Source organism: Myotis davidii, unplaced genomic scaffold, assembly GCF_000327345.1.
Source record: "Myotis davidii unplaced genomic scaffold, ASM32734v1 scaffold169, whole genome shotgun sequence".
Classification (NCBI taxonomy): Eukaryota; Metazoa; Chordata; class Mammalia; order Chiroptera; family Vespertilionidae; genus Myotis; species Myotis davidii.
The window spans coordinates 863,748-874,570 of NW_006383005.1; the positions used below are offsets into that span (position 1 = coordinate 863,748).

A 10,823-nucleotide genomic window follows, 5' to 3' on the forward strand; every position below is an offset into this window, starting at 1 on the left:
AGAATAGAACTATCATCTAAAAAGCTCAGAGAATTACATGACTTACCCAGCTTGACAGGAATAAAACTCCCACCTGTTGATGTTCCACACCCCTCGGTGTGACACTAGATAGGGGCAACATTCCCAAGTCAAAGAGCAAAACGTGATAAGCATGACGTTTTATAAAGTGAATATGGTTTTAGGAACTAGGTTCAGCGAGAATTTACTTTTGTAAGGATAGAGGGACAATATCCTTATAGTTCACAGGATCTAGGCAAGTGCTGAGTTCTTCTCTACCACAGGAAAACACTGGAAAAGATGTTCACAATTTTGGAGCCAGACTGCCCAGGTTTAAATCCCAGTTCTATCACTAACTTTTTGTGTCTCATTTCCCTCAGGCTATAAAATGGGGATAATAATAATAATACCTACTTCTTAGGATCATTGTGAGCATTACTGAATTAATACCTGTACACTACCTGACACAAAGGAAGTACTGAATGTCATTGTTATCACTGGAAAGTTACGAGTTCCTCACTACAGGTTCTTAGGGGTCTCTGACCAATAAAACAGCCTAGAATGAAAGAAACCTATGGTAGAGTAAGACTGTTAACACTTGCTGCTCTGTTCCTTCCATCAAAATTAACCATCAAAAACTCCATTTTTTCAAATCTTCTTTTTATTGAAAAAAATTTTAGAAAATGACAGTTAATAAAGGACACAAACAAATCAGCAAATCAACAGGGACATTCTAGTGGAAAGCATAGACAATATAATACTAAAAATGTCATTGGCTTCTTTAATCGGTTAAGAGCACACAAAATGTAACAGGCAGAGGGTCTATTTTAAACAAATTAAAAAGCTGGGTTTTTCCCCAATTCGCCTCGTCAGATATATACACACCACAAAAAATGGTGTGTGAAGATGTATACAAGTAATTGTATCCTGAGTTAAGGATACAATTAAAACAGCTATTGAAACAGGAATTAACATAATAAAGTCAGCAACAGATGGACAATTTTAAAAACTGAGTCTTAATACTCTGCATGGCACAAAGCTATACTATTCTGCTAGATATGAAGGAGAAAGTCTGTTCAGTTTTTAGCAAAAATGCTTCTCCAGAAAAGCAAATGAAAACAGTGTAATCAGCAGACCAAGGAAGCTACAGCTAAATATCAGAGCTATAATTTCTCGTATCTCAGATAGAAAATCCTATTTATCCAGAATGGACTAAATTTCAGGACAAAACAGTAACATTTAACATTTTTTACATTGCTTCTTTCCTTCTCACCCCATAATTTTGCATGATCTTGCAAAAAGATGGCTGCTTTTAGAATTGGCTATTTTATTTTTCTTTCTGTGGCAAGACTGTCATGGAGTCTTGATATTTCAGGCTCATATGCATCCATGACCAGTGTCCCGCTGTGGTCAAAAAACTTAGCAATGGACCTGGTGAACTCAGCTTCCCGCTGCTGCTTTGTTCTTCCACTGATGAAGGTCAGCTTCAGAGTGTATTTGTCATCAAACCTAAGCAAAAATAAATCAAAACCATAAAAAACCAAAGGAAGAGGTTCACCCAGTAAAGGCAGAGCACCAAGTATTTTCGAAGAACAGAGGTGAGAAGCCTACAAAAAGATTTCTCAAAAAACTGCCTTCAAGATACAAATGCTGATTCAGGTGTTGCTTTGTGTTCCTCATTTAATTACTGTGTACCTCCTTTATCTTGTCATAAACTGTTAAGCCATATGGAACATCTTCTCTCACCTCTGGACTTTATCACTTGTTGTGCTAGAAGCATCTTCCTAATAGCCACTTCTCTCCAATCGCAACTGACTGGTTCCCATCCGATATAGTAAAAGGCTAATATGCAAATTGACTGAACAGCAGAATGACCAGTCGTTATGACACGCACTGACCACCAGGGAGCAGACGCTCAATGCAGGAGCTGCCGCGTGGTGATCAGTGCGCTCCCACAGGGGGGAGCACCACTCAGCTAGAAGCTGGGCTCGCGGCTGGCAAGCACAGTGGCGGTGGTGGGAGCCTCTCCCACCTCCCAGGCAGCGCTAAGAACCCCTCGGAGGATGTGCGCCTGCCGGCAGCTCCCCCGAGAGGGTGCAGGCCAGGCTGAGGAACTTCTCCCGCTCCCTGCGCCCCTGTGCACAAATGTCATGCACTGGGCCTCTAGTTTGTTAATACCAGGTCTTAAACGTCTCTGAAAAAGCTTTCCCAAATTAGGTCAGATGTCTCCCCCTTGTCTTCCACAGCACTATCAATCAATACTCAAATACTGAGTGCCTATCATATGCCAAGTTCAATGACAGGCTCCCATGCTATCAATGAAATTACCTATAGAAATAATGTTTATGTATTTGTATTCTTTTTTTTTTTTGTATTTGTATTCTTCACTGGACTCAGAGATTCTTAAGGGAAAAAATGTTTGTCTTTTTTGTATTCTATTCTTAGCTTGGCACTTGCTGGGCAATCACATTTTTATAAGTAAATGAAGAACCTTTGTTTTCAAAGGTGCTCCCCAATTCCAGGCTGCTCAATCCTTAGACCCTGTAATCAATCTAGCTCCATGTTCTACCCTGATGCTAGGCAAGGGATGTCTTTTGCTCCATGAACTCTAGAGATTCCTTAGCTACACCTTAAGGAATCTTGAAGGCCTTTACTATCTCCATCCATTTAGAAAGGTTTATAACATCAACCTCTGGCGGGCTCACAGTCTTCCCCTATTGCCACCTGTTTCTGCCCCCATTAATTAGGGCAGATTCAATGGACTGTCAGGCTGGAATTACCTTTAAAGGAAGCAGTTGTTTTAGCCTGGTTCTATGCATTTAAAACAGGAAAACTACCACCTACTTTTCAGGATCACTGTCATGGTTAAAATAGTGCCTATCATTAACCAGTGTTGAAAAAAAATCATAACTTAATCACTGTCATCTAGCCAGTTATTTGTCACACCTGGAGAGCTAGGAGTGAAGACCAACTACTGCTGATATCACACCAATATTTGGACTTTTGGATCCAGTTCCATTGGCAGTTCCATGGCTTTGATGGCAGAACATGATCTGATGAGTTGTGATCTAATGCCTTTTAGAAATAGTTAATCACTAACTCAATAAATATTTTATTCAGCCCCAACTATGCGTGTCAGGCAGTTTTACATGCTAAGGACATAGAGCAGTAGACACAAGGACAAATCTGTCTTTGAGAACTTTAGTGTGTGTAAGGAAACCAACAATAAAGTTAAAAATACGATGCTTGAGCAGAGCCCTAAAGTAGGTAATAAAACAAGCTACCTGAAAAGACTATCCCAGGCAGAGGAAACAGCAAATGCAAAGGTCCTGAGACAAGGACATGCCTGGAATGCGTGAAGAACAGCAAAGAGACCAATGAGAAAGGACATAACAGAGTAGGAGGCTAAAAGCCACAAGAGATGAGGGGTGTGTGTGCATGTGTATGGGGTGCAGAAAATAAGTAAGTATGGATTTCCAAGCTATGCTTAATTTTTCAGTTTTTGGTTTTTTTCCTATGAGTAAGAGTTTTGAGCAGGGGATTGAGTTGATCTGCCTTAAGTTTTAAAATGATCACTCTGCCTGTTGTACTGGGAATAGACTATGGGCAGGGAGAGCAGCTGCAGAGGTCCATTAGGACATTATTACAGTAGCCTAATTGAGAGATGATAGTAGTGGTGGAGATGTTTAGTGGTCAGAATGAATATACTTAGAAGGTAGGGCTGACAGGATTTGTTGGAAGAACTGAGAGAGAGAAGTGAAGTCAGAGTTCTGACCTAAGTAATTAGAAGGATGGAGTTGCCATTTATTGAGGCAGGTTTAAATGAGGGATAGCAGAGTTATGTTTTAGATGTGTTCATTTTGAGATGCTAATTAGGATCCAGTGTTAAATAGAAGGCTGGGATAATTCAGAGTAGAGGGCTAGGATGAAAACTCAGATTTAAAGAACTTCATCATATCAGGGGTCCTCAAACTACGGCCCACGGGCCACATGCAAATACAAATATTGTATTTGTTCCCGTTTTGTTTTTTTACTTCAAAATAAAATAAGTGCAGTGTGCATATGAATTTGTTCATAGTTTTTTTTAAAACTATAGTCCGCCCTCCAATGGTCTGAGGGACAGTGAACTGGCCCTCTGTTTAAAAAGTTCGAGGACCCCTGATATAGATAGTATTTAAAGTCTTGAAAGTCTAGTAAGTTTACACTTAATGAGTGAATATAGAGAAGAGGTGCCGGGAACAAGCACTGGTCGCATCTCAAATTTAGAGAAAGGGAATAATGAAGGATTATAGGACTAAGAAACCAACATTACAGTAAGACGACAATTAGAAGATTATGGTATCCTCAAAGCCTGTTTTAAAAAGAAAGAAAGTGTAACAAGGAGAGAGTGATCCACTGTGTCAAATGCTGCTGATAGGTCAAGTACGATGAGGAAAGAGAAGTAAAGAGGAACAGATCAGAAGATAAAATGGGAGAAGAGGACAAGGGGACAGAGAAGTGGGAACACTGTGCGAGGAGAGTAAGGAGAAAGAAAACAACTTTTTTTAGTTGGGAGGAATGAAATGACAGCGTGTTTCTATGTTAGAAAGAATAATTCAGCAGAAGGAGAAACATCAAGTGGATGAGAAGGGGTAAGAATCTAGTGGACAAATGGAGAGGCAGCATCAGACAGGAACTTACAAAGGCGGAATATGATGAGCAGGTAATGATGCAAGACTTCCCGTTGCTTCTATCTTCTCAGGAACAAAAGAGACTGAGAGTAAAGGTGCAGGAGGAGAGGAGGAAGAAGATAGAGAAGGTATGAAAGATCCTAGACAGTGAGAGAGTAACTGGACTATAGAAATGCCATGGAATCTAAGCTGGGTGAGGAGAAAGTGAGGGGAAGAGGGACAGTAAAGTGAAAAGGTGGCAGGCTCAATGGAAGCCAATGGAGCTGAAGAACTGCTAGGACAAGAAAACCACAAGGAGACAGACTAGAAAAATACGAAGTAGTGGCCAGAGAGTGGGATACTTAAAACTGAAGTTACTGAAGGTACTTGCCTATCAGTAATAGCAAGGTCTAGTATGTGACCAGGGAAATAAGTGCTTAAGACTTGGTAGAGCCCAACCGACGTACGTAGCTCAGTGGTTGAGCATCGACCTATGAACCAGAAAGTCGTAATTCGACTCCCGGTCAGGGCATATGCCTGGGTTGAGGGTTCGATCCCCAGTGTGGAGCATGCAGGGGGCAGCTAATCAATGATTCTCTCTCTTCATTGATGTTTCTATCTCTCCCTCCCTCTCTGGGCGGGGGAATCATCTGTATGGTAGGTGAATTATAAGTCAATAAAGCTGCTTAAGAAAGACAAGTCAGAATGAAAATAATGAAATCAAGATGATATTAGGGTCTAGAATTCTGCAGCTATGTTTCAGTGTCCTGGCACAGGCCAAAATGGCAGGTAGGAGCCCTGCCAGGAGGAGATAAGAACTCAGCTGCAACATCAGAAGGAAGGTCTGCTTCTCTTCACAGGCATCTCAACAAGTTGGCAATGAGCAGCTTTTTTACACTGATGCTGTACTTACCTTCTATTTGTGAATAACTGTACTTGTAATATGAGAGCCTACTTACTACATGCTAGAAACTGTAATATGTTTTTAGGATTATGACTAAGAGTATGAATTCTACCCTGGCTGATGTGGCTCAGTTGGTTGGACATTACCCTGTGCACCGAAAGGTTGCCAGTTTGATTCCCGATCAGGGCACATGCCTGGGTTGTGATTTGATCCCTGGTAGGGGGCGTGCAGGAAGTAGTGAATTGATGTTCTGCTCTCACATTGATGTTTCTCCCCCCACCCCTCCTTCATCTCTAAAAAAATAATCAATTTAAAAATCTTAAAAAAGAGCATGAATTCTTGGCTCAGGTGTGTGCTGGAATATCTGGTGGAATTCACTTTTGAGCTGTATGGCCCTGAAAGAATTAACTGAACTCTTTGGACCTATGTTCGTCTTTAAAAAAGGAGTTGTTCTAAGGTTTATGAGATAATGCACTTAGCACAATAACCACTATACGCTCAATAGAAATTTGCTATTATTATAACTAGTAACTCATCTTCTGAACAACGCTACAAGTCATTTTTTACCCTCCTAAAGCTCAAACAGTTTACATGACATACCAGCAGTCACACAGCTGGAAATAGATGAGCTGGAATTTGAACCCTATTCTAGATACCTAGAAAGATCTCAGCTGTCAGCTGGACAGTTATACCTACTGCTGGTCAGAAACAGACTGAATTGTCCTTCTCTGAGTTTCCTGGTACATTGCTTCAGAGATTCCTGATTGCAAAGAAGAAATGGAAGCTAATGGGATTCTTCAAAGATAACTGACTTTACACCTTTGGCCTTTATAAGTCTGCACCCTAATTAACTCAGTTAATTAGCCACAGGAAAAAGAGAATAATTCTTCATTCTCCACCGAAGTACTTTCTCCCAGAGTTAATCCTCAGAGCATATCTGTGATAATGCAAGATCAGAACTGCAATGCTAAGAAAAACTTTATAGATCATTCATAATCCTTTCTTCATTTTACATGACTAGTATGATCTGCATAGAGTAGGCATGCAATAGTCTGTTGCTGAAAATGACTCAACACCCAGGGAAAAGCCAACACCAGGATTTAAGAATCTGTGGGGATAGTCATACCTTTTGAGACTGGAGGACAGTTGCCAAATATCATCAGGATCCATCCCTGTAGGATCTTTCCTGTGGGCCACGAGAAAGATGCTCTTCTCCTTATATGAGGTATAAATGGTCAGGATCCCCATCATCACAAAATAGGTTCGAATAAGGTTAAGGGGAAAACACACAAACATACTCACAAAAGAGAACTAACACATATTGACAAGCAAGGGCTACAAAAACCACTAAAGATTTCTGTCTTGCTGTAAAAACACTGAGTATTTAGCCATTTCATTTTCATCCTTATGTCTATGTACCAAGAGAAGCAAGGCTCTCAGGTTAGAATACTTCAAAGGGGAAGAAAGAAAACCAGCTCTTATCTTTTCTGTTCAAAGGGGAAATTCAAAAGGGAAGGGCATAAACCGGCTCTCATTTTTTTCTGTTCAATGGTAACATGTATAAGAAGATCCTGATACCTAGTTTGTCAAGACTTGGGCTTATTTCTCTATACAATACAAACCTAATAATCACAGTGAACTTAACCAAACTCAATCACTTTCATAAGTCATTAAAAGAGAAGATAAGTGACTTCAGATTAACTTACTATAAGAACAATTACTTCATATACATGGAACTTATATTCAGTTTTTGACAGTATTAACTACTATTTTGAGAACCTATTATGTGCCAGAAATTGGCATAAGAGCTTTGTATACACTGTATAATTTAAATTGTATGACAGTGAGAGGCAGGAAAGTATAGTGAAAAATTTCAAAATGAGATGATTTCTGGATGCCACATCTGGGGACTATGATTTGGGATCAATTTGGATAATAGCATTTTTTACCAGAACGTGATTTATTAAATGGCTTGCAAAATACCTTTGAAGAGAAATTCCCAAAGTGAAGACATTAGAAATATTTCAGATTGTGGTAACACTGTTAAGAAAAATAAACTGCCTACCAAAATGATAATTCTGAGTGTATATTACCCATATTTACAAATGAGCAACATTCAAACAGTTCCAAAAAAGCGTTCTTATTAGCACAAGATCAAAAAACCACCTGGATTTCAAACCCAGGTTTCTCTAGTTCCACAATAGGTTCTTATTCCCACTGTTACACAAGCCACACCTATATACCTCATGCTCAGTAACTACCAGTCCAGCCTCCCAGCTTCAAGGAAACATGATACAGATCTAACCTTCAACATCTGATCCTTTCCTAATATCCTGGTATGAGTGGCTTGAAGCAACCTGGTCTAATGGGAGAAGTTCTAGACTAGAAATAAGAAGAGCTAGGTCATCATTATTGTGTTTTGCTATCAGGTGCTCACACCTGGATTATGACCTCTATTAATAACTAAATAGAATCAAAGATAAAATAAACATATTAAATCTAAAATGTCAGTGATAATTACTAGATAAATTTACAGATTTCCATAGCTGATAATATTAAATTCTAACACTGGCAGACCCCCAGATCAAAGTTTGTTTTTTGTAGGAAACAGGGAGGTTAACAGTAAAGATTTTAAAATAGTCACTAGAAAACAAACCTGAGTATAAATAAAGGATATGATATGACGCACAACGCCAAAACAGGCTTGGACTCTGGAAAAGGGTGCATATAGTCCCAAATCAAAGCCACTATGGCAAAGAAACAGGAGATGGTACAGATGGTGAGGCGACCGTCAATTAGGCCAAAATTCTCCACATACTTGTACTTTTCCAGAAGTACCTAGTGAGAAGAACAAGAAATCAGGCTAACAGGAATGCTTCCTTCCTAGAACCTGCTTTTATTCTTAATTTCCATGATAAAAGCTATATTGGAATCATATAAATTACCAAGTAGTTCTTTCTAATCAGAATTTTATCATTCCAAGCAAAAGGACTCAAGCTGTTTATAACAGATCCCAGAGAAAAAGTTCATCAACTTCTCATATATTTTTTAAAATCCTCAACTTATTCCCTTGGATGAAACTAAAATAATTAGAGAGATGACCAATCATGGATCAATGTGTTATATTCCCTCAACCTTCTTGGCTCTTAGCTAATTAACCTAAAAACAACAGATTAACAGCTTTCTGAAACTGAAATGTTAGAGAACTTGAAGAGGGGTGTTAGGTAGCTAACATTTATATTTTTACACACGCTCCCCCACATACACTATAAGGCTCAATTCCTAACACTAGAAAACTAAGGTCATTCCAAGTGATAGACGAAAAAGATCCTGCAGATGAACCATCAGCTGTACACACACTAATGGACCCCCACCTCAAGCAAGTACCTTTTTGGCAGAATCATCCAAGGAATTTTTCACAGCTGATCCATCCCATTTGTCAATCTTTACAGGCTTATCATCAATCTTCCACTGTAAAATAAAGAGTTGTACATCAAGGAATATGGCATCTTACTGAAAGTAAAATGAACTACTTCCTAAAGGACATTCTTAAGTATAGTACCAGTTACTCTTTCTCTTCTGATGTTGGACATCTAAAAGACAGAACACTTAGAAATGAAGGTGAAGGAGTCTAGTGTCACTAGAATCAGGTGGTGCTCAGGATGTTGCCAGTCTCCATGCTGAGAAGTCAAAAATCTATAAGCCCAAAACCACAACACTTACATGGGCTAGAGCAGTGATGGCGAACCTATGACACGCGTGTCAGACGTGACACGTGAACTCATTTTTTGGGTTGATTTTTCTTTGTTAAATGGCATTTAAATATATAAAATAAATATCAAAAATATGAGTATTTGTTTTACTATGGTTGCAAATATCAAAATACAGTGTGAACTCACATATCCCATTCCTGTTCTGCCCAAATGTAAGTATAGAAAAGATCTCCACTTGGTTATCCTTTCATTTGTGACCACAAAATTTGGGAAATAGATATCTATGAACTTTCAGACACTAATAAAATGAGGAAGGTCTCCTTTAATATACTAGTATCTTCATCGGCAAACAACTTTTATGTTTTACCAGCATGTTTTAACTATAGGAAAACAGCAAATCCAGTGTAATCTGCTGGAAAGAACATTTTGAATTAAAAACCAAGTTATATCACCAGTGAGTTGTGACTTTTGGACAAACCCTGCTTCAACTTCCCTCATCTGCAGAGGCTGAAAAAGGTTACCAAATAGTGTGCAACTTAGAGGCAAGTGATTCTCTCACACAGTGTTGGCAGAAATTCAAAATGATACAACACCTATAGAAGACAACTTAACACCTTGGACTCAAGTTCCCACTTCTGGCATTTTTCCATATCCACATCGACATGAAATAATATACAAGGCTTTAAACATAGCAGTATTTATAGCGGTAATATTATTATACAGTTATCACATATAAAATCGAAATATATATTAGACCATTTAAGCAGAGATGGCAAGTAGGCAGTTGGATATATAAGTCTAGGGATCAGAGGAGAGGTCCAGGTTGGAAATAGAAATGTGGAAGTCATCAACTTACAGATTATATTTAAGCCATGACACTGGAATGAATGTAGATAGAGAAGAGGGCCAGAGACTTGCCAATATTTACAGGCCAGGAAGAAGACAGACTAAATACATTAAATAAATAAACAAACAAACGAACACATAACAGAGAGATCAGTGAAGGAGGAAGAAAAGCAAGAGCATAAAGAAAGCCACATAAAGAAAATATTTCAAGAAGGAAGTGATCAATGAGTCAAATATTACTGAAAAGTTGAGCGAGTAATATAAAAACTACTATTGAGATTTCACAAGAGGGAGACCACAGCAGAGAAATGGTGCAGACAATAGCCAAAAAAGGGACCTGGGCAAATGGAAGTTATTAACTTCTGTGATATCACTGAGCTACAAAATAGTGAATATGAAGTTAATAATAATATCAATAATTTGAAGCTTCATACGTTACTTAATAAGCACTACAGAAATTTTAAGTTTAAATTAAAATTTAAAATTCACATACTGTAAAACTTGCCATTTTAAAATGTACAATTCAGCCCTAACCGGTTTGGCTCAGTGGATAGAGCGTCGGTTTGCAGACTGAAAGGTCCCAGGTTCGATTCCGGTCAAGGGCATGTACCTGGGTTGCGAGCACATCCCAGTAGATGTGCAGGAGGCAGCTGATCAATGTTTCTCTCTCATTGATGTTTCTAACTCTCTATCTCTCTCCCTTCCTCTCTGTAA

The 10,823-nt window shown here is 38.9% G+C and overlaps 1 protein-coding gene across 1 annotated transcript in view; it reads right to left on the minus strand.

Annotated features, from left to right (window-relative positions):
* Positions 1 to 640: 640 nt before the first annotated feature.
* The window catches only part of SPCS2 (signal peptidase complex subunit 2), a 15,586-nt gene continuing 5,403 nt past the window's right edge, over positions 641 to 10,823 (minus strand). The window contains exons 2-5 of the mRNA XM_006777922.2: positions 8,938 to 9,021; positions 8,228 to 8,388; positions 6,677 to 6,811; positions 641 to 1,506 (exon numbers count right to left, since the gene is read on the minus strand). Coding sequence (XP_006777985.1) covers positions 1,320 to 1,506; positions 6,677 to 6,811; positions 8,228 to 8,388; positions 8,938 to 9,021 — 567 coding nt within the window. The 3' untranslated portion in view covers positions 641 to 1,319. The remainder of the gene's footprint in view (positions 1,507 to 6,676; positions 6,812 to 8,227; positions 8,389 to 8,937; positions 9,022 to 10,823) is intronic.